The sequence below is a fragment of the Castor canadensis genome, chromosome 18 (assembly GCF_047511655.1).
Source record: "Castor canadensis chromosome 18, mCasCan1.hap1v2, whole genome shotgun sequence".
Classification (NCBI taxonomy): Eukaryota; Metazoa; Chordata; class Mammalia; order Rodentia; family Castoridae; genus Castor; species Castor canadensis.
The window spans coordinates 3,977,589-4,000,906 of NC_133403.1; the positions used below are offsets into that span (position 1 = coordinate 3,977,589).

General features: G+C 43.4%; 1 protein-coding gene and 1 pseudogene across 2 annotated transcripts in view; one reads left to right on the plus strand and one right to left on the minus strand.

Annotated features, from left to right (window-relative positions):
• The window catches only part of Pisd (phosphatidylserine decarboxylase), a 33,199-nt gene extending 14,757 nt beyond the window's left edge, over positions 1-18,442 (minus strand). Inside the window, exons 1-3 of one of the 2 annotated variants that reach the window (XM_074061417.1) lie at positions 18,309-18,442; positions 13,868-13,947; positions 10,357-10,532 (exon numbers count right to left, since the gene is read on the minus strand). In XM_074061417.1, the coding sequence (XP_073917518.1) occupies positions 10,357-10,532; positions 13,868-13,947; positions 18,309-18,373 (321 nt within the window). In that variant the 5' untranslated portion in view covers positions 18,374-18,442. Of the gene's footprint in view, positions 1-10,356; positions 10,533-13,867; positions 13,948-18,308 lie in introns of those variants that run through there. The other variant, XM_074061418.1, reaches the window with a different exon arrangement.
• A 1,134-nt stretch (positions 18,443-19,576) lies between these two features.
• Positions 19,577-21,759, plus strand: LOC141418834 (peptidyl-prolyl cis-trans isomerase A pseudogene; annotated as a pseudogene).
• Positions 21,760-23,318: the final 1,559 nt, after the last annotated feature.

Consider the following 23,318-nt stretch of genomic DNA (forward strand, 5'->3'; position numbering starts at 1 on the left):
TTCAAGCACTTACATTCAGGCTCAAAGCTTTGCTACTTTGTCGTGCAATGCCCATGGTCCAGTGGATGACAAGGCCCTGAGAACTCCTTTGCCCTTCATTTTACAGAGCAAAGAAGAAACGGTGAGAGCTACTAAAAGGCATCAATACTGTGAAAGCACGTCCTTTCCCCGTGCTGATTATGCCTCAGTGTAAGGAGACCTAAAGTTTGCAATCTACTCTTCTAACACTTGCCATCTTGAATCCAGTGAAGATGAAGTCTTTATTCCCTACAAGTTATAATAAGTTCTGACTCAAACTTTTCTTGAGTGGTACTGGGGTTTGAACCCAGGACCTCACATTTGCTAGGCAGGTGCTTTACCACTTGAGCCACTCTGCCAGCCCTTTTTTGTGTGGGTATATTCAAGATAGGGTCACACAAACTATTTGCCTGGGCTGGCCTTAAACCACAATCCTCCTGATCTCTGCCTCCTGAGTAGCTAGGATTATAGGCGTGAGCCACCAGTAACCAGCTGACTCAAACTTCTGACTCACAGTATTTGTAAATTAAACTTGTAGACTGAACGTCACAGGAGGAATTCACGCTCTTCCAGAAACAAGGTTCTCAGCCCCAGTCCAGCCAAGAGGACCTCCTACCTTTAGAGCTAGAGACGGGGTCAGCATAGGCTGCCTCAGGGGCTTGACCCCTCTCTCCTCCAAACTGGCAGTTCAGGGGGGCTGCTCTATGCTACCCATGAAGATGTGTTCTGGATGTGCTACCCTTTGCTCTGGAGCTGCCAGCCAAGTGTTTGGCAGCCTCTAAGGTGCAGCTCAGGTTCAAGGAATTGGGGAGGTTCAAAGAAACTTTTGCATGCTAGTAACAGCAGCAGCCCTTGCTGGAGAGTCTGGATGGTAAGCCCTGCTGCCAAGCTCCTGCCTTTGGAAAACTCACCTCCATTGGACTATCAGGATGCAAGAAGTGGGGAAAGAAGTTGCCAAATGCCATAGGGACAGGAAGAACACTGACAGTGGAGAAATATTTCTTGGCTACAAGGACCGTGAATGGGAAATTCTCCAAAAGATGCAAAATGAGCACCAAGGGAGACCTACAGGCTTCCTAAAAGCAAGGGGTCCAGAGGGAGGTATGGCCCAAGTGGCAGAGCATCTGCCTAGTAAGCACAAGGGTCTGAACTCAAACCTTATTACTGTCAAAAACAAAACAAAAACCTCATTAAAGCAGTGGGTCCAGCTGATCACGGACTGGAACATCTGAAACCAGGAGCCAAAGTAAGCTGAGTAACTCAGGTACCTACCAGTGACAGAGGACTGACTAGCAAGCTGTTCAGGGAGCAGCTTCTGAGAGCGTGTTTCAAGCTACTTTTCCTTGCCCATGATTCTGCAAAATAAAAACTTGAAACATGGGTACAAATCATGATTGCCCTTCAAATTTTAAGAGCTTGTCTTGAACCTGAAAAACATCTGTTTTAAGTTTCACCTAACCTGGGATCTACACATGGTCCTGAGTGATTTGAGCCCCTAAAATTGTAAGCCAAAATTTGTGTGGGCACAAATTTTATCCAATTTAAAGTTGTTCAACACTCCAAAAACTACAAATTATGGCTTGAAGCTGTTTATTAGAACAAAGCTCAAAATGATTATCTGTGATTATGCAAAACCGCATAAGGATAAAACTGGGCTGGAGGAGTGGCTCAAGCAGTAGAGCACCGGCCTTAACAAGTGTGAAGCCCTGAGTTCAAGTCCCAGTACCACCAACAAAAGGATAAAATATACAATTGTATAATTACAATATACAAAATAAATTTGCACAATTTACAATATACAAGGAAAAAATTCCACAAACACTTCATAAATGAGACAATATAAACAGAGAACATGTGAAAAATGTTTATGTTACATAAAGTCTGCATTTAAAGAAGAGCAAAATAAAAATTGTATTAAGTTACCACAGTGTTAATGTTCTCCCTTTCCTCCACAGCTCTCGGTAACGATGCACTCCACCTGCTCAAGCCCCAGCAGATCATTTTCCACCTGTACCCCTCCCCATCCAATTGATCCATGCAATCTGTCAGCTAGTCCTCAAAACACACCCAGAGTTGGGTCCTTCTCCCCATCTCCAGAGGTTCCCTCCTGATCCATGCTGCCATTGTCGCCTCAAGCTGGGAAACTGTCAGAGCCCTCGTGGTCCCCTGGACCCAGCAGCCAGAGTGACCCCATCAGAACCAGACCTCAGCCCTCATTTCCAGGCCAGGCCCCACACGATCAGCTCCTCCAGTTCTTCCTTTGGCACCTCCAGCCATGCAGGCTCTTTGTCCTTCCCCAACAGTGGCAGCCATACCCTGTCCATCTCAAGCCTTAGTCCAAACCACTCGTCCTTCAGGTGCCCTCTAGGTCACCCTTGTACTCCTCCAGCCTCTGCTCACATGCACAGAATGAGAAGTTCCTGTCCTGACTGTTTCAGTAAAACAACAGCACGGCTTCACCCCAAGAGGGCACCTGTGCCCTTTACCTGCTCAAGTTTTCCTCAAGGCATCTCAAGCACTTGACATGTCTGTGTGTCCAACTGTCTCTCATCTAAGATAAGTCCTGCTTCTGTTCACAAGTGGATCCCAGCATCTCAACAGGGACTGGCTCTCAAAAGATTTGGTAAGGCAATGAGTGAGTTCAAGAGAGGGATCGTGACATCCCTGAACCTGTGATTTGCAAATATCTGGTATGGTTCATGTAGTGTACAACAAGGCCAATAATTATTGGGAATAATTATTTTATAAGCCAAATACATATCACGAACCATAAAGGTGTCCATACCTTTTCAGACAGCAATTCTACACCTAGGCATCTACCATGAGGAAAAGGACTCGTGAAAAGAAGAGCTCAGCAGTATTACTTACAGAGGCAAAACTCACCAGTAGGACATCAGAGTCCACTGTGGTGTTAAGAGCTACTTAAAGTACTTCCAAGCAATATTGCAAAATCATGTGTGAGGTAAAAAGGACAAGGTATGAAACAGCTGTATCCAATTAAAATTACAAAGCCAGGAAGTGAATGCATGGAAATAAAGCTTGTGATGAAACAGTCACATGGTGAGAAGGGGTGGGAATCACAACCGCCCTCCCTGTTTTCCAACATTTTGTCAAAGTGTCACATCATCTTTATCATTTAAAAGAAAGCAAGGTTAATTTCCAAAAGGGTGCCAAGACTACTCAATGGGGAAAGGATAATCTTAAAACAAATGGTACTAGGAAAACTGGATATCCACATGCAAAAGAAGGAAGTTGGAGGTGAGCACTGGTGTCTCACTTCTGTAATCCTAGCAACTCAGGAGGCAGAGATCCGGAGGGTTGTGATTCAAAGCCAACCCAGGCAAATAGTTCGAGAGACCCTATCTCGAAAAAACCTTCACAAGAAAGGGCTGGGGGAGTGGCCCAAAGCGTAGGCTCTGAGTTTAAATCCCAATACTGAAAAAAAAAGAATGAAGATGGATTCTTTTCTTACACCATATTCAAAAATTAACTTAAAATAAATCAAAGATCTAAAGTATAAAACTCTTAGAAGAAAACAGAAATCTTCACAACACTGGATCTGGCAAGGACTTCAAGAATAGGAGACCCAATGCTCAGACAGCAAAGGAAAAAATAAACTAGGCTCCAACAAAATTTAAAATGTTCATGCATCCAAGGCCATTATCCAGACTGCGAGAAGACAACCCACAGAACAGGAGAAAATACTTGCAAAAGCAATTAATATTTAGAACAGATAAAGAACTACTAACTCAACAACAACAAAGAGTTAAAAGATAGGCAAAGGATTGAACAGACATTTCTGCAAAGATGCAACAGCCCTTCCTTACTCACAGGGAGCATTCCAAGGCCCCATTGAGAGTGTCAGCCTCTATGCATGCTTTTTCCTATATACACATACCAAACAAAGTTTAATTTATAAATGAGCAATGGTGAGAGACTGCCAACAATAACTAATGATAAAACAGGACAACTATAACAATACACTGTAATGAATTATTTCAAAAAGAATTATTTCTGGAATTTTCCATTTAACAATTTCGGACAGACCATGAGTAGAACTTCAGTAGTGAAACTGGTTGAGGGCGGCTGTTGTATACAAATAGCCAAGAGAAGTATGCAAAAGGTGTCCCATGTCATTAATCAGAAGGGAAATGCAAACAAAACCACAACTGGATGCCATTTCACACCAATTAGGATGACTGCTATCCAACAAATGCTGAGAATAGAAAAATCAGAACCTTGTGCACTGCTGGTAGGAATGTAAAATGGTCCAGCTGCTGTGGAAGTTTAGCAGTTCCTTAAAAATGCAAACACAGAATTATCATATGCTAATTCCACTCCTAGGTATAAAAGAGACTAGAAAGCAGGGCTTAAGCAGATCCACATACACCACTGCCATGTCTACAGCAGCGTACTCACAGTGGCCAACTCAATCAACAGCCACAACAGATGAATGGACGAAAAACGTGCCATGTACACACCACAGAATATTGTTCAGCTATAAAAAGGAATGAAATTCAGACATGAACTTGTCCAGAGTGGAACACAGATGAATCCTGAAAACATTATGCTAAGTGAAAGAAGCCAGACAGCAAAGAACACTGAGCGATTTACATGAGGCGCTGACAACAGGAACACAGTGACTGAAAGAACAATAGTTACCAAGGGCCAGGGGAGAATGGGTAGAATTTCCGACTGGAATGAGACGTTCTAGAAGGGAGCAGTGGTGATGGCTGCAAAACACTGTAAAAGTGCTGAATGCCACCGCCCTGTCACCTAAAGCTGGGGCCTTTGGGACATAATTAAGGTTAGAAGAAGTCATGGGGGGTCTTTATGAGGGGATTCTGCCTTTATAAGAAGAGACACACCACAAAGTTTGCCCTTCTTTCTCAGCCATGTGAGGACACAGGCAGAAGGAAGCTATCTAAAAGCTAAGCACCCTGAGCTTAGAGCGCCAGCCTCCAGAGTGTAAGAAAATAAATCTCTGTTGTTTAAGACACCCAGTCTGTGGCATTGTGTTATGGCAGCCTGACCTAAGACAGTGTACTTTCTCAATGCAGTGGGGGTGGGAGGAAGGGCATCTGCAAAGAGAAAGAATATCCCTGAGACTCTGGTAGGTATATTTCGCCAAAATATGGAATGGCTTCCATGAAGGAGAAGAGGGAATGCCATTAGTCAGAAGAGATAGCAAGTGTAAACAGACAGTAATGAGAAGAGACAGAAAGACAAATGGACAGACAGACAGACACACACACATGGAACAGAGGTCATGAAGACTGAAGGTGGGCAACAGAAGTGTGGTTAGAGGACTGGGAATGTAGCTAAAATGGTAGAGCACTTGTCTAGCATGCATAAGATTCTGGATTTAATCCCCAACACTTAAAAACAAAACAAGTAAGAGTGGAACTCCACTATGGAACTCAGAGAAGGAGAGAAAAGAAAAGAGAATGATAGAGCATCAACAATATGGTAATGTATCTGTGAAGGTGGAGGATACAAGAATGTGCGTGTATTGAAAGGTGGTGAAAAATGGGGGGTGGCAGGTAAATCGGTAAGGAAGAGCAATGGAAGGGTTGTATGGACCAAAGTGAACTATACCACAGTGGGGACACACTGAGAAACTCCTGTGAACATCGACTTAGGAATTAATAATGAAAGACAGTTCTGTAAAAGAGGCACAGTGGGGGAGGGGGAGGGGGAATGGATGAGATGAAGGTGAGGGAATAGGGTTGATGGACTTAATATACTTGTATGAAATAGAACAATGAAATCTCTTGCAATGGCTTTAAGTGGGGCAAGGAGGGGGCCAAGGGGAGAGAGGGTTGGGGTGATCTAACCAATGTACAATATAAGCCTATTTGGAACTGTCACAATGAATCCCCCTGTATAATGAATATACCCTAATGAAACAAAACAGAAGTGAATTGAGGGAGGGTCGACTCCAGGTCTTTCTCCTTTCGCTCTGCTCTCCATGAAGTATGGGTCACCAGTGTCACTGGCACCCAGCTCATGTTATAATGTGTCTTCTGGTCACAAACCTCTGTGTTTCCCCTTCCTCCTGCATCTTCTTGCCTCTTGTCCATGAGGAAAGAGATTCTACTAGCACCAAATCAAGGTCACATTACAAACGACTTCCTGGACGCCTGCAGCATGCATAATTCAACCTTGGCCTACCTAAGTTCAAAATATAGGGCAAGCTTTTCACCTAGATGGTGCCAAAAGCAAAGAAGCTCCTGCCCCTCCCAAAGCCAAAGCCAAAGCAAAGGCATGCTGAAAGGTGTCCACAGCCACAAAAAAAAAAAAAAAGATCTGCACATCTCCCACTTTCATGCAGCCCAAATACTCTTGGAAGAGAGTTCAGGGGGACACACTTGACCACTATGCCATCATCACAGAGTCAGCCATGAAGAAGTCAGAAGACAACAACACACTTGTGTTCACTGTGGATGTCAAGACCAACGAGTACCAGATCAAACAGGCTGTGAAGAAGCTTGGTGACACCAACTGGGCTGACTGAGGTTAATATCCTGATCAGTCTCATGGAGAGAAGGCATCTGTTCCACTGCCTCCTGATCGTGATGCTTTGGATGTTGCTGACAAAACCAGAATCATCTCAAGGAATCCGGCTGGGTAATTCTAAATATACATGTCTTTTCAATACAAAAGCCATGGGGCCAAGAAGCAACCCGGTGTCTTATAATTGCAGAACAAAGGAGCAGATGCTTCTATAAGCAATCATTCCCTGGGAGGGAGGCAGGCAGGCAGAGAGGAAAAGAAAAGAAATCCTACTTACAGACCCAAGTATAAACTTCGAGATCACTGAGGGGGGAGCAGGAGGGGTTGGATGGCCTAGTGTGAACGCCTATCTGCATTATCACAGACAACTTTTCACATCAGCACACTCAAACTCACCTCACAATTCAGAGAGCCCTCAAGGAGGAACACCAATAACACAGCAAGTGCTGGTGTATAGATAGCTTCCCTCCATTTCTCGCTTTCACTGTCAAACCTCTTTACTAAGAACATCTTTGACTAGCAACATGGTACTGTTGAAAGAGTATGGGATTTGCTGTCACCAGGTCTTGTGCTCATAACATGATTACATCATCTGTCCTGCTCACCTCAGTGAGCTGTCGTAAAATCTTAACAAAGTAATAGACTGAAAAGGTTCAGAAAACCTGTTAGGTATTATTCAAATGTAAGGTGTATAAGCATACTCTTAAGATGTCTGATACAAGAGCCAGGCGTACTGGCACATGCCTGTAATCCTAGCACTCAGGCAGCTGAGGCAGGAAAATGGAGAGTTCCAAGCCAGCCTGAGTTACATAGCAAGACCCTGTCTCAAAAAAATTTTTTAAATGTCTCTAAAAGTATCCAAATTATGAAGTGAGTAAAACATCTCCACTTAAGAGATAAGAAGAAGCCAGGGCCAGTGGTGCACACCCCTGCACTCAGGAGGCTAAGGTAGGAGGATCTCCAGTTCCAGGTCAGCTTGGGCTACATTTGAGACCCTGCCTCAAAAGAACAAAAACAAACAAGGATGTCTTATACAGACAGATAAGCCAATGTTTTTCTGGGACGAGAGGAATTTACAAGATAATGACAGGGAACAAAGTTTTCCTGCTGGTACACTGACTGCATTAATAGGAATGTTTTCTGTATTGGGACAGCTACACTGAACTTCCACTCATGTCCATCTCCTAGAAACCCAAACCACTATTTGTGGTAAAATGCTATCATGCCACCCCATCAGCTCTGCCACTGGCTGCAGCTCTAGTGATGGCACACCTGGTCTCAAGGAAGTTAGGGATTATACTCCAGCAAATCCACCACCAGAAATTGCCACTGCCACTTAAAATGGGGCCCTAAAGGAACCCAACCATACCCATATGGTTCCTAACTCTGGCTTGTTGTCACAATCACCTAGGGGTGTTTTGAAACACATTTTGGGAGACCTACCCAAACTCTGAATCTCAGAGGTGAGACCAAAGAATTTATCATTTTTAAAGCTGTACAATAACTGACGGTCAGTCAGATTTGGATGATATCTTGTTTTCCACTTGCAAGGACAGTGGGGCAGGGAGGAAGAGCTAGAAGGGAAGACTAGTACCCAGCCCCCAAATGCCAATTCGGACTCTCCTTTTCAACCTGCTGCCTCTCACAAAATCCTACACTGTCAACCCTGAGTCCAGACCTTTTCCTCTATGAAATGAAACACTACAGTCTTACTTGAAAATCCAGAAATGGTCCTGTGATGATTTTTCTCAACCAAAGGAACAGCGTTTAGTTTGGGTCCAGTTCCCTAGTGATGGGTGCACTGAGCCCTCATACTGCACAGGCTACACCACTTCAGTGCTCTGTCACGTCCAGGCCTTGGACCTTACGAGTCACTCACCCCATCCTCTTTAGGAGTAAGCATGTTTCCATATCAAAGTAGACATTGCAGCAATCCCAATTACACAAATGGTAGCTGCCTAAAGCCACTGGCATTGGTCCTTTTTGACTTTAGAAGAAGCGGATTTCTTCCAAATTTAGATTTTCTTGTATGCCTCTGAAACAAATGCCAATTCCTAAATGCACACAAGTTCACCACAGGATGAGTGAGCACAACACCAGCTTGGGTCTACACTTCAGGGCTCAGATAATTAGAACCCCATGCTACCCACGTTCAGGACTTCACTAGCTTAACAGAGAGGTGATGTCCTTACCACCAAGGTCATGGGAGACAGCACAGCACCTTTTGAAAGTGTGACTCGCAGTCTGTCTTCACAAAAGGATTTTGTGATGTACTACAGAAAACTTTGTTTTGTCATGTTTTTCTTTTTATCTGTCAAAGGTAGATTATTATAAAGACCATGGGAAGCCGGGCACCATGGCTCATGTCTATAATCCCAGCTACTCAGGAGGAAGAGATCAAGAGGATCATGATTTGAAGCCAGTACAGGCAAACAGTTTGAGAGACCCTATCTCAAACAAACCTATCACAAAAATAGGGCTGGTGGAGTGGCTCAAGATGAAGGCCCTGAGTTCAAGCCCCAGTACTGCAAAAAAAAAAAAAAAAGAAAAAAGAAAAGAAAAGACTGTAAGAATAGAGTGAAGTATAGAGAGCTATCTCTTAGGGTTGTTGCCACATCCAAATCTGTATGGCCAGTTGACTGAGTTACAGTTTCACAGGACTCTTAGAAATCAAATGAAATTTGCTGGATGTGGTGGTACATGCCTGTAATCTCAGAATTTGCAAGGTGGAGGCAGAACAGAAGGACCTCGAGTTCTAGGTCAGCCTGGGGTAGAGACCCTGTCTTTAAAAAAAAATGAAATAAAAAAGAATCAATGCCAAGGACCAGTAAACAGTGACATTCCAATTCACATAGCTATGAAGGGGCCTGGTTGGGACTTGCCACCAGGACCTGACACCCTGTTACTGTCGGTCCTCTCAGACAGGTCATGAGAAAATCCAGTGCATTATTTCATTAGACAAGAAAGCCTTGATATGCACCCTCTTTTGCCTCGGCTGTTGGGCTCCAGCACTGCTGCTTTTCTATTTCAAATTCTTCATTTGTTAAACTGTGGATGGAGAAGGCAGTTTTTTTTTGATGGGACTGGGGTTTGAACTCAGGGCTCCACACTTGCAAAGCAGACGCTCTAGCTTGAGCCATGCCTCCTCTCCACTTTGCTCTGGTTATTTTGGAGATTGGGGGGAGGGTCTCTTGAACTATTGTCTAGGCTGGCACTGAACCAGGTTCCTCTCAATTTCAGCCTCCCAAGTAGCCAAGATTGTAAGTGTAAGCCACCAAGGACTGGTTGAGAAGGTAATTTTAAAACTTGCACCTTTATGTTACATTTCAACATTTATCAACTGCAGATGAGTAAGATACTTCATTACAGATGACACATGGCTCAGCAACAGTGTATCCTGTCCCTATCTTGGGAGTATAATCAATGGGGAGCATTATTCTGAGCAGGGATGATAAATAAATTTGATTATTGCAGTCTGGTTCCTGGTGGGAACTAATCCACATCACAAAAACCAACAGTTTCACCCTCTCAAACCAAATGGGCAAGAACAGCACGACAACCAAATGTTGACACCAATGTAAAGTGTGAGCTCTGAGGATTTCTACTCAAGAGCCTTCAGGGAGATCAAGACCAGGTCTGGGACAGAGAAGAAGTTTGACATGATGCCAAACGTATGACTCCTGTATCTGGCCAAAACCCACTGTAGACATGAGCTCCAAGAAGGCAAATTGACTTGTTCAGACATTTCAACTTTGAGCAATTTAAACAGCAACAGACAGCTGTGCAGGATAAGAGCCTGAGGAGCTTCCACCCTATTCCTACCTCCCAGTGACCAGCAAGTTTGGGTGGAATCTCCAGTCCCAGCTTCTCCAGCTCTCGCTCCCTGTACTTCTCATACTGTCGATACCCTATGTACCCGCCACCTGACACCAACAGAATGGGCAGGGGACGCAGCAGGAACAAGGCTCGGGCAGGGGCAGTGTGAAGTTTTCTGGCATCTGTAACAAAAAAAGCAGGAAATTTTTTGAGCTTGGGAGACAAGAATAAGAAAGAGTCAAATAAACACAGCATCCACAGGAGAGCATCAAAACAAAAATAATCATAGACAGGCATGGTGGCTCAGGCCTGTAATTTCAGTTACTCAAAAGGCAGAGGTAGGAGAGGCTTGAAGTTCGAGGCCAGTCCAGACAAAAGTTAGCCAAATTATCTCAAAAATAAGCTGAGCACAGTAGATACACCTATAATCCAAGCACTTGGGAGCCTCAGGCAAGAGAATCTTGAGTTCATGGCCAGCTTAGACTACACAGCAAGACCTTGTCTCCAAAACAGAAAATAGGTAAATAAAATGTAGTATATGATATAATGGAATACTATTTAGAAATAAAGGTGTGGCTCAAGTGGCAGAGCACCTACTTTGTAAGCAGGTGCCTGCTTTGCAAGTGTGAGGCCCTGAGTTCAAACCACAGGCCCACAAAAGAAAAAAAAGCAAAAACACAACATGTACAAATAAAAAGGAATGAAAGTCTTGACACATGCTACAGTATGAACCTTAAAAACATTATGTGAAAGAGGCCAGCCATAAAAGGCTGCAATATTATTGATTCTTTTTATATGCAGTGTGCAGAACAGGCAAATCTGCAGAGGCAGAGGAGATTAATGGTTGTCAGGGTCTGGAGATAGGAAGGCGTGAGGCATGGGAACTTAATGTGTAAAGTGTTGTTATGGGGATGTGGGAAGTGGAGATGTTTGCGTAACTGTGAAGATACTGAGAGCTGCTGAATTGTACACTTAAGAGGGTGAATTTCATAGTTTGTGAACTATATCTCAATAGAGCTTTGTATAAATCTCACATATACGCAATGAATATTATTCAGTCTTAAAACAAGAAGGAAAATCTGCTATTTGTGACAAGACAGACAAATCTAGAGAACATTATGGTAAGTGACTTAAGTGAGACATAGAAAATACTACATGATCTCACTCGTGTAGGTGAGTGAGATTCCATACATGCAATCTAGAAAGGAAGCTAGGAAGCTGGGGAGCAGGGGGTGTAGCTCGGTGGGAAAATGTTTGCCTAGCAGGCACAAGGCTCTGGGTTTGGTCCCTAACATCACAAACAATAAAATAACTAAAAGATAAAAAAGCAGCTGGGCACCAGTGACTGACGCCTGTAATCCCAGCTACTCAAGAGGCAGGGATCAGAAGGATTGTGGTTTGAAGCCAGCCCTGGGAGACCCTGTCTCAAAAAAAAAAATCCATCACAAAAAAAAAAGGACTGGATGGAGTGGGTCAAGGTGTAGGCCCTTAGGTCAAACCTCAGCACTGAAAAAAAAGGGCAGAAGGCAGTTGAAGGGAGGAGTACAAAGATATGCTTCAAAGGACAGGAAGTTGCAGTTAGAAAGTTACAACTGCAGTCTAGTTGCAGTTAACTAGATCAAACTCAAGAGCTCCAGCTGCACAACATGAGAACTATAGTTAATAATACTGGACTGCACAAGGGTTATTTGCCAAAACAGAGTAGATTTTAGGTACTCTTACCACCAAAAAAGAAGGAAGGAAGGAAGAAAGGAATATATGAGATGATGGGTATATTAATTTGCTTAACTGTAAAAATCACTGGGTATATCAACATAAGAATTTCAAAACAGAGTGTTGTACACCTTAAATATTCACGATTGAAAAAATCCTCAAGAGGTGACTCATCAACAGTCTATGTAAAACTGCATATCTTTTTTGTTTGCTTTGGGTGGGACTGGGGTTTGAACTCAGGGCTTTGCACTTGCAAAGCGGGTGCTCTGCTGCTTAAGCCACACCTTCAGTCCAGCCTATGTAACATCAAAAAGCACACTCTTTGATCCTTTAACTTCCATATGGCAGGAGTCTTGCTCCCAGATCCCCTTTCAGGTTGGTGGTTTCTTTTTCAAATGAGCAGCATGTACGGATGCCTTAATCGTTTCAGTTGTCTAATCAAGCCTACTGAACTTTTACTAACTTAACGACCAGATGCTGTACCTCTGACCAAGAAAGTCTGACTGGGATGGGGATGTGGCTCAGGGAATGCTTTCCCAGCATGCAGGAGGCTTTGGGTTCAGTCCCCAGCATCACAAAAAAAGACTTGCCAGAAAGCAAGAAGTGCCTTTTTATCTCCTGAACTGTGTGATGAGAGAACTGCTGTACCCTCCACACTGAACCAGCCAGACTGACAGGTCACTCTACTGAATGCTTTCTACTACGTGGTCTTTTCCTCATTTATAGGTCTTTCTGCTGTCCCTTCAGAGTAGGTTGTAAGTAGAGATGGCCCTACTCCAGACCCTTAATCCTTGGCATTTAGCCTTTCATAAAAGCACTGTGCCTGTTTTTCTACAGATCCAAGACAACAGCTTAATTTCTGAGGCTCTCCCTCTGCTCGTAACATTACTCCTACACGCCCCAGCACGCAACTCCTAATTAAATCAGCAACATCCAGATGCGCTCCTATTAACTAACAAACTTTCTGTTGTTCTCATTAACCATTGCATTTTATTCTCAAAAAAATCTTAATAGGCAGGTAAAAACAGCTTTGTGTATGATAAAATCAAAAGGATATTTAGATAATAAAGACAATATGAAATTTTATAGGGGTTCAAATACCTTCCTACCAGACCAGAGTTTATAGTCCACAGTGTTTATGGGGTGTGGAGTGCCACACCAAGCTTCCTATTGTCAGGAGTGAGACCTGAAGAGCAAGCTGGCCTAAATTTCCAAATATAAAATACACTTTTGACTCAGCACTTCTGCCTCTAGAAATTTATCCTGAAGTTGCACAAAGGGAGGTTACTTTAGGACTGTCTGTGGTTGAATAGACTAAAAACAATTTAAAAGTCCAACAACGAAAAAAAAAAAAAAAAAGTCCAACAACGAGTGATACAAAAGGGTACTATGTAGCCAAAAAAAAAATCACAAAGTAATAGTAGCCAAGGTTTCAGCCATGACTATGTGTCAGGCACTCTACATACTTCATACAGACTATTTTATTTAATTCTAACAACCACCCTATGTTGGCCAGCAGCTGGTGGCTCATGCCTTATAATCCTAGCTACTCGGGAGGCTGAGATTGGGAGGATTGTGGCTGGAGGCCAGCCTAAGCAAATAGTTCTTGAGAACCCTTCTTCAAAATAAGCAGACCAAAACCAGATGGGAAGTGTGTCTCAAGTGGTAGAGCGCCTGCTTTGTAAGCTCTAAGCCCTGAGTTCAAACTCTGGTCTCAACAAAAACAAAAAAAATTCTGTTTGTCCCAATTAGCTGTTGAGCAAACAGACAGAGAGAGCCAGTACCACCTTCCATTGCTCCTTACCTGTGTTAAAGGCTCGAAGAGGCAATTTCTGTAAGGACTGCAGGAAATGGCTCATGGTAGGGTCTTCACAGCGACAGAGGCTACAATCAAGTAAAAATGAACCATTACATATTTTTCTTAAAATTAAAAAAAATGAGTGGATCAACTGGCAACATTTGAATGTAGTTTGTAGATGCGATAACAGTACTGTATCAATGTTAACTTCTTGGTTTGACAATTGCACTATGGTTATGTAAGACAATATCCTAGGAAAAAGGCTGAAATATTTAAAGATCATCAAATCTGCAAGGTGCTCTCAAGAGTCTCAAAAAAAATAAATAAACACACATACATATAGGGAAAGAGGGAGAAAGCAGTAAGACAATATGGCTGATGACTGGGAAATCTGAGTTACAGGTATTTGGAATTTCTATGTACTGTTTTTTAATGCTTTGTAGGGCTGACATTCTTTTGTAACACAGTAACCTTGGTATCTGTGGGTATGCATTTCCAAGGAGAGGGCTGTGGAGGAGAAACTATGAATACTCAGGATGCCAAGTTCAGCACAATATCGCCCAACGAGCTGCCTTTCAACAAGCTTAAAATTGTCTTTGCCACTTAAGCACATTACTTTTACTGCTTTTTTGGGCACCATTTGCTTGTTGACAGGCATAATGTATTTCTGCAAAATTAAGGACAGAGAAAAGCTGGTGATGTAGCTCAGTGGTAGAATACAAACCCATCGGTTTAATCCCCACTATGGTGGGGGGAGAGGAGGAGTTAAAGAAAACACTCAGCAGATCAGGTCACACATCGATTTAAACACAAATGGTGATGTCTGAGAGCTTCTCTGCATCAGCTGCGCTGAGTAATAGCTGCATGGGAATTTTAACATTTATTTATTCTTGCAGTACTGGGGCTTAAACTCAGGGCCTACACCTTGAGCCACTCCACCACCCCTGTTTTTGTGAAGGGTTTTTCAAGATAGGATCTCGAAAACTATTTGCCCGGGCTGGCTTTGAAGCTCAATCCAATTAACTTCTGCCTCCTGAGTAGCTAGGATTACAAGTGTGGGCCAGCAATTGCATCCAGCAATTACTTGTTTTTGTAATTTCTTTTGACCTTTTAAATTTATTTTATGTGTGTGTGTACATATATGTATACACACACACACTATATGTATATATATAGTGTGTGTGTGTGATGATGGTACTGGAATTTGAACTCAGGGCTTAACACTGGCTAGGCTCTATTACTTGAGCCATACCTCTAAATTTGGGCTTTTAAAATAAATTTAAAAACAGGCTAAATAAATAAAAATCCTTCACCCAGGGCTTGGCACCTACTTTTTTCTTATTATTAAAAGTAATAAAGTTGCTATTCAGCTGGCACACACTGGGATGGCTGTAACTTTCTTTGTTGGCAGCACTGGGGTTTGAACTCAGGGCACTTGTAGGCCCCAAAGTGACCACACAGAGAGGAGTGATCTGGCCAAGAGATTTTTTATTGCTGGGTGGGAGAGGGAGAGAGCCGAGGGGGGGGGGGGGCAAGGGCTTAAACACCCCTCAGTGAGACTCGGCATGATCTGATTGGTTAGGATCTTATGGTTCATGCTGATTGGAGGTTGGGGCAGAAGGGGAACTCAAGCTAGACTTAAGGCAGGACCGTGCCCCTGAGAAACAGAAACTTAAGGGTGCAGTAAGAACCGAAACTTATCGGCACCATTATTGCCAACAGCACTCAACTGCTCGAGCCATGTCCCCAACCCCATAGTTTTCTATGACCACTGTCCACCCCGACTGGTTGTCTCCACAGTGTCATGGCTGTAAAATGTTTTTACATCACTTCAGTGGTAACATTTTACCTTTAGTCCTTACGTCTGTCCTGCTTTTAAAAGCTGTGAGTCCTAAAACTGCACAGGCAGACCTCTTGAAGGTTTTATCTCATATTCTACTGTGTATTAGAACATTTAGTAGTGCTCCTCTCTTCTACTAAATCGTAAAGTTCCTTGAACATAAGGCCTATTTCAAATACATCTTTTAATTCTTCATTTCCTTGCCCTTCCTCCCCTGTCCTATGGTCCTTGGAACTGTTGTTTACAATGGTAGAGATGACATAAATATTTCTGAATAGAAGCCTTGCATAATCAACTGCTCCTAGTTACTACTGTCCAGACTTGCCTGACCTGAAGAATTACCTGGTTACTTGCAAAAACTACAGTTGCCAAGGCCCCACCCTGCACCTACTGAACCTGAAACTGGCCGTAACATGAGGGCATAACTGGAAATCTTCCCTTTTTTTTTTGGAGGGTGGGACTGGAGATTGAACTCAGGACTTCATGCTTGCAAAGCAGGCACTCTGTCTCTTGAGCCACACCTCCAGTCCATTTTGCTTTGATTATTTGGAGATGGGGTTCTTCTCTTGAACTATTTGCACGGGCTGGCCTCAAGCCATGATCCTTCCAATCTCAGTCTCCCAACTACTAGGATAACAGACGTGAGTCACTGGTGTCCAGCTGGAAATCTTCATTTGTAATAAACATTTCAGCCTTTTCTTTTATCAAATGAGTTTGGGAAACATGGTATCTATCATCCAAGATGTTGCTTTCCTATTCTATCATATATCTCCCACTCATAGTAAAAAAATTCTCTGCAGCGAGGTGCTGGGTGGCTCATGCTTGTAATCCTAGCTACTCAGGAGTCAGAGATAAGGAAGATCAAGGTTCAAAGCCAGCCTGGGCAAACAGCTCATGAGAGCCTATCAAAAAAAAAAAAGCCTGCTAAAAAGGGCTGACGGAATGGCTCAAGTGGTACAACATCTTCCTAACAAGTGTGAGGTCTTGAGTCCAAACTCCAGTACTGAAAAAAACACTTCTCTGCAAGATGAGACCTCCATGTCTCACAAATACTGCTTCACGTGAAACACATGGAAATGTTATCCTTTTGATTTTCTGTGTGTCAATATAATTTCTATCTTGACATTTAATACCTTTGGAAATTAAAGATTGTTCTCATTGTAGCAAATCTTCATCCCTCCCACTCACTGCACCTAAAGTCAGTCTTTTCTTCCTACACGAGTACTAAAGTATGGCTCTTTTTTCCTTTCTCTTTTTCAATGATGGTAAGTGAAGCACATCCTCCTTCCCATGATTTAAAAATAAATTAGTAGTGTCATTTTTTAGATTTCCCAATTCATGGCAACCTTTATTCATTTAGAGATAGGGTCTTGCTATGTAACCCAGGCTGGCCTTGAACTCACTAGGTAGCCCACAATAGTCTCCACCTCTCAATTATCCTGCCTCTTCCTTCTGAATGCTGGGATTATAGACATAAGCCACTGCTCAAGTCAGCTCAATTCAGGACATGCTTTAAATGAATTTGTGGCTGGCTCATAAAAGCACACCTGGTTTAAAAATAAATAAACACAGCTCTGAAAACATGAACTTCCTCTCCAAATCCTAAGTTACCACATCACCTCTCAACAGTTAGGATGGGAGACAGGAGCTTTCACAGCAAGCCTGGGGGATGGTTCCTGTTCCCTCAGTCCAAATTCAAAATCCATTTACTCGCAAACTACAATGACAAGTCACCTCCTGTCACAGCGCCACCTGTGGTCCACACTGATTAACTGAAGCCTGCCCAAAATACAAAAGTATGGTACGTCTCTCAAAACTGAGCTCACTGAAATGACACCTTGTAACCGACTCTAAATCACAGCTACCAACATTTTAATCTATTTCCTGAGACTTCAGAGGCTCCCAGGGAGAGTGCAATAAGTGCTCTCTCCGTTGGCACTTCTGAGGGAAAGGTCCTTGCGAGCGCGAGAAACAGGTACCTGGATCGAGTCCTGACTCTGCTACTATCTGGCTGGGTGAACTTAAGCAAACCCCTCCCTCTCAGGACATCAATCTCGCCAAGTCGAAGAGGGACGTTTAGAAGATCTTTGATTTCTTCTATCTCTAAAAACCCAGGAGCTATGGATCACCAGGACAATCAAGACCCTAACCCATACTAGACTATTTTGAGATCACCAAATCTAACCCTCTCGCTTCAAAGACCAAGAACCCGAAGAGAAAGTCGATTCCCAGCCCAGTGCTCTGCCCACATCACACCGCCCTTGCCAGAAACGAAAACACCTGGGGTGGGGGGTGGGGAAGGCGCTTGGCTCCGCCTCGACTCTTAGGGACCGGCAGGCACCCTATTCCATCCGTGTTGTCCCTTCTGTACCACCACCTAGCTAGAAAGGACAAAGCGAGAGCGTTTAGGCCACACCCTAACTAAATCTAGACAGCCCTACACGGCTGCAAGTAACACCTGCTCCCGAACTCAAGGTGAAGGTGGCTCCGCCTCCTCTCGAGCCCTCCTCAGGACAAGCTCGTGATAGAGAAGTGACACCTTTGTCCTGAAGCCCGTGTGGTCCAGGCCGGACCCGGCTCAAAAGCAACCTCGCCGCGTTATTGTACCTGCTTCGCCACGGGGCGACTCCGCGCAGTAACCGCAGACACGGTTGACCCACGGACGCCGCCATCTTGTCTTCTCCCACCGGGCTACGCCCCCTTTCACACGCCGGACGCGTGTGACGTCACGAGCCTCGAGCTCACCGGACCAATAAGGAACGCGAATGGCTGGGGGTGGGAGGGAGCAGAAACAAACCCCGCCCTGTGGCTACGCCCCCCCCCCCGCAGCACCGCACCTTGGAAAACCGGACACCGGATGTGCTAAACCCGGGACTAGACGTTTGCTGCTAGTCCTCCTGCTTCTCTCTGGCGTGCCTCTTCTCCTGTGCCCGGAAAATGAGTCACTCGAGATACTAGAAACTCGCTCATTTATACGTCGGGAAACTGACAGCATCCACGTCTCAGCCAGGTTCTGCTGGAGCACTTTGCGTGTGTGCAGTCATGATGTCTTAAGGGACCTAAGACCAGCTGGAAATGCAACTGGTCATCCAACTAGATGCTTGCTCCCACTCTCTCCGTTTTAAAGGGAAAACGAGTTTTCAATGAGTACCCGCCACTTTTTACTAAGCGCTCGCTTACAGACCTTGCAGTTATATCCCCATTTTTAAGATGAGGCACCTGAGGCTAAGGGAGGTTAAGCTACTTGCTCGAGGGCACATGAAGGGCACGTGCTCAGAGGCCATCCTGGGGATCAAACCCAGGGCCTAGCGCATGCTATCCAAGGCTCTCTCTACCTATCGACCTACACTCCCAGTCCCTCTTACTCTTTCTTGACATTGGTGAATTTGTGAAGTCTTTCCCCCTTTGGTCAGCCTTTCTAGACGTTTATTCATTGAATTTTTTTTTTTTTTTTTGACAGCAATGGGGTTTGAAATCAGAACTTTGTGCTTGCTAAGTAAGAGCTCCACCACTTTAGCCAGGCCTCCAGCCCTAATTTGTTTTTAAAAGGATACCTTTTTTTAATTAATTAATTTATTTATTTTAAGCTTACAGCACCCGGTATTCTCAGGCGATCTTCCATCCAAATACTAACCAGACCAGACCCCGCTTGGCTTCCCAGGTCCAAGATCTACGATTTGGGTGGTGTGATGGTAGACTAAAGGATACATTTTTAACTTTTCTCTTGTGTGCACATTTGTTGCATAATCCATTAATGCCTGGTTAGCTGTATTATTTCTTCCTCCTTTCTTTGGGTTTCAATATACTGTTCTCTTCTATATTCTTCAAATACTTGGATCATTTGTATTTCAACCTTATTTTCTAATATATTAATATATTAGTATTTAAGACTATAAGTTTATTTCTAAACATATATTTAGTCGGATCATATATTTTGAGCTGCTATATTTTCAATATCACTCAGTTCAAAATACTTAGGTATGATGTGATTTCTTCTTTGATCACTAGGTTAATAGTGTCGTCTTTACTTCAGAAAACATTTGTGGGCCACTTTGCAGACGCTGCTGTCCCCTGTAGCTACCTGATGCCAACCAGGGTCAACCTCACTATGTTCTTTAACATCACTGTTGGTGGCGAACCCTTGGGTCACATCTCCTTGGACCTGTTTACAGACAAAGTTCGAAAGAAAGCAGAAAACTTTGGTGCTCTGAGCACTGGAGAGAAAGGATTTGGTTATAAGGGTTCCTGCTTTCACAGAATCATTCCAGGATTCATGTGCCAGGGTGGTGAATTCACACGCCATCATGGCACTGGTGGCAAGTCCATCTTACAGGGAGAAGTTTGTTGATGAGAACTTCATCCTAAAGCAAGATGCCATAGCAACTCGTCCATGGCAAACACCAGATCCAACACAAGTGGGTCCCAGGTTTTCATCTATTGGGAAGACTAAGTGGTTAGATGGTAAGCACGTGGTCTTTGGAAAAGTGACAGAGGGCATGAACATCGTGGAAAACATGGAGGGCTTGGGTCCAGGGACAGCAAGACCAGCATAAAGTTCACCAATGCCAACTGTGGAAAACGCTAATACATTTGACTTCATTTATCCTAACACCTTCTGCAGCCCAGGAGAGCATCCTGTACCCAACCTGCTCACAATAGCCTATCATCTTTGTGCTATCACTGCAGTTCTTTGGGTTCCTTAGTTCCTCTTTCCCCTTAACTCTGGATTGCAGAGTTAAGTTTATGATTATGACTAAAAACTAAATAACAACAACAACAACAACAAAAAGCATTTGTGGGGCTGGAGGAGTGGCTTAAATGATAGAGTACCTGCCTAGCAAGTGTGAGACCCTGAGTTCAAACCCCAGTACCACAAAAAAAAAAAAAAAAAAAAAAGCACTGGGGGTTGAGGGGAAGGGATTAAGAAAGAACTATGGGCCAGGCACTGGTAACCACACCTGTAATTCTCGCTACTTGGTGACACGGGATGTTCTAAGCAGGGAAATGGGATACCAAGCTTTTCAGGAAGCAGTATTTATTAGCATGCCGCCAGTAGCGCAGCAGATTCACATCCAAAGGCTGAGCCCTGAGAACAAAGGGGTCTCACCTTATATTCCCTTGCAGGTGTTTACAGAAGCAAAAAGCAAGGTTTAACCCACATATGGTTGTCTATAACTCTGTTGGCTCCTTCACCCCCAGTGCTACGTGACCTTCTTCACGTTCGGGTTCTTTAAGTTTTATCTCCCTGCTATGCCGTCCCCTCCCCTGCTACATTGTCAGAACACAGACTTGCTTACTTCTTTTCTGGCTACGTGGGAGGCTAAAATTGTGAGGATTGAGGGTCGAGGCCAGCCTGGGCAAATAGTTTGAGAGATCCCCATCTCCAAAATAACCAGAACAAAATGGACTAGAGGTGTGTCTCAAGTGTTAAGAGTGGCTGCTTTGCAAATGCAAAGCCATGAGTTCAAATCCCAATCCCACAAAAAAAAGGGATGTTACCACTTAGTAACCCATAAATGATTTTTATGTTTTTTAGATATCAACTTAAAGCTACATTTAAATTTAAAAAGAATTTGAAAGTTGCAGATGCTAGGATGAACTGATTGTAGGTATATCTGCTGATGGGTCACGCCCTGTGTTTAGGTCTGCAACACAACTTTAAAAGAACCTGTAGAACCTTCTTTATGAGCCAGGAGGTGGAGGTGAGGCCTGTGAACCTGTCTGCCCTCCTAGTTTCCTTTTCCTATATGCAGCTCCCTAGGGTCATTTGTTCCTAGCATGGTAGTACTTTTTCACCCTATTTCTCTCCTTCCCTCTGTTTTTTCTGTAGTCCCTCTCCCTCCTCTGCATTAAGAGGATGTGTTTGACATCACTTATGCCATCTTAAACCCTGATTGACCCTAGAGTTGTTTGGCTCTAATAGAGAAGGTTCCCCCTCCCCCCAGAGGCAACGTCTTATTTCTCAGCACAGATACCAGAATACAAGACTTGGTTCCTTGACTACCCCTAGCAATGGACAATGGGCAAGTCACAATGAAAAAATTCCCCCACCCCTTACCAGGTCTTTTCTCTCCTTTAAAACCCCAAGTCAGTAAGTGTCAGTGGACTCTAGCATGTGCTGGAGACACCCTCCATAGGTTTCTTCTCCTGAATAAACCTGTGCTGGCATTGAGCCATTGCTTTGTCTATCTCGCTGTGCTTTTATGTCTAACAGGATGCAACCCAGAATGTTTTTTGTGTGGTAATGGGATTTGAACTCAGGCCAAGGCAGGCATCCTGCCACTTGAGTCATGCTCCAACTCTAGATGTTTTTGTGACTTCATAATTTTATGAAACAAGATTCCCTGTCAGGCCCATGTTTCCTTAATTTCTCAGAATTTTATAGCTGCAAGTCTTAAAGGTGCATGCACACTAGACCAAAAATGACAATTATAGTAGTGGGGGGGCATCAGTATAAATGTGGTGGTGGGCTTCTGTCATCCCAGTTATACAGGAGATACAGGTGGGACAGTCATAGCTCAGCTGAAAAGGTCACCTAGACAAAAAAAACAGGAGACCGTATTTGAAAAATAACTAAAGCGAAAAGGACAGAGGCAGGACGACAAGTGGTAGAACTCCTGCCTAGCAAGTGTGAGGTCCTGAGTTCAAACCCCAGTACTGTCCAACAAAAAAAAAGTCTCAAGACATACAATAAACATCCCTAGCACTGAAAAAAACAAAAAAAAAAGGTAAAAAACTTTTCAAAATGTATACAAGTTGGAGAAAAACTGAAGACATGTGCATGAAACAAATTTCCTCGCCAAGCTTTGAATCAGTAGTTTTTTCATTTTTCCCAGATTTTTTCTTTTTATTGATGTATAACTTACTCACTAAAGAATGCACAGAACTTAAAATTGATCATGTAAAAAATTTGGATAAATGTAAATATTCAGCTATTTCCAGAAAGTTCCCATGTACCTTCTAAGTTAATCTGCCCCTGCCCTGAGGAAAATTTCTCTTCAGAATTGTACCCCTGTAGATTTGTTTTGACTGGGATTTGAACTGAGAGCTTCACACTTGCAAAGCAGGTGCTCTACCACTCGAGCCACGCCTGCAGTTCATTTTGCTCTGGTTATCTGGGAGATTTTCTCAAGCTATTTGCCTGGGCTGGCCTCAAAATCTCAGTCCTCCCTATCTCAGCCTCCCAAGCAACTAGGATTACAGGTGAGAGCCACTGTAATATTTTTAAAAATATTATCAAAGTATATTGTATATGTATTGTAAATATCACAATGAAAACCCTTATGCAATTAATTTATGCTAATGAAAATTAAAAATAAAATATAAAAATATTTTATATTTGGATGACGAAGGGGATCAGGAGGAGGGGGCTGGAGGACAAGAGAGGGTAATAGGGTTGAATATAATAAAAAATATTATATATGTGTGTGTGTGCATTTTCCACAATTAACATATGCTAATAAGAATAAAGGAGTGTTGGGAAGGGCAGGAACACTTCCTGGAGGCAATTCTACCTGAACTGGGTTTTGAAAGATGAGCTACCATGGCTGGGATGGAGCAGGAGGACGGAGTGTATGGGGACCAGCTTTCTAGGATTAAAGGAACAGCAGGTGCAAA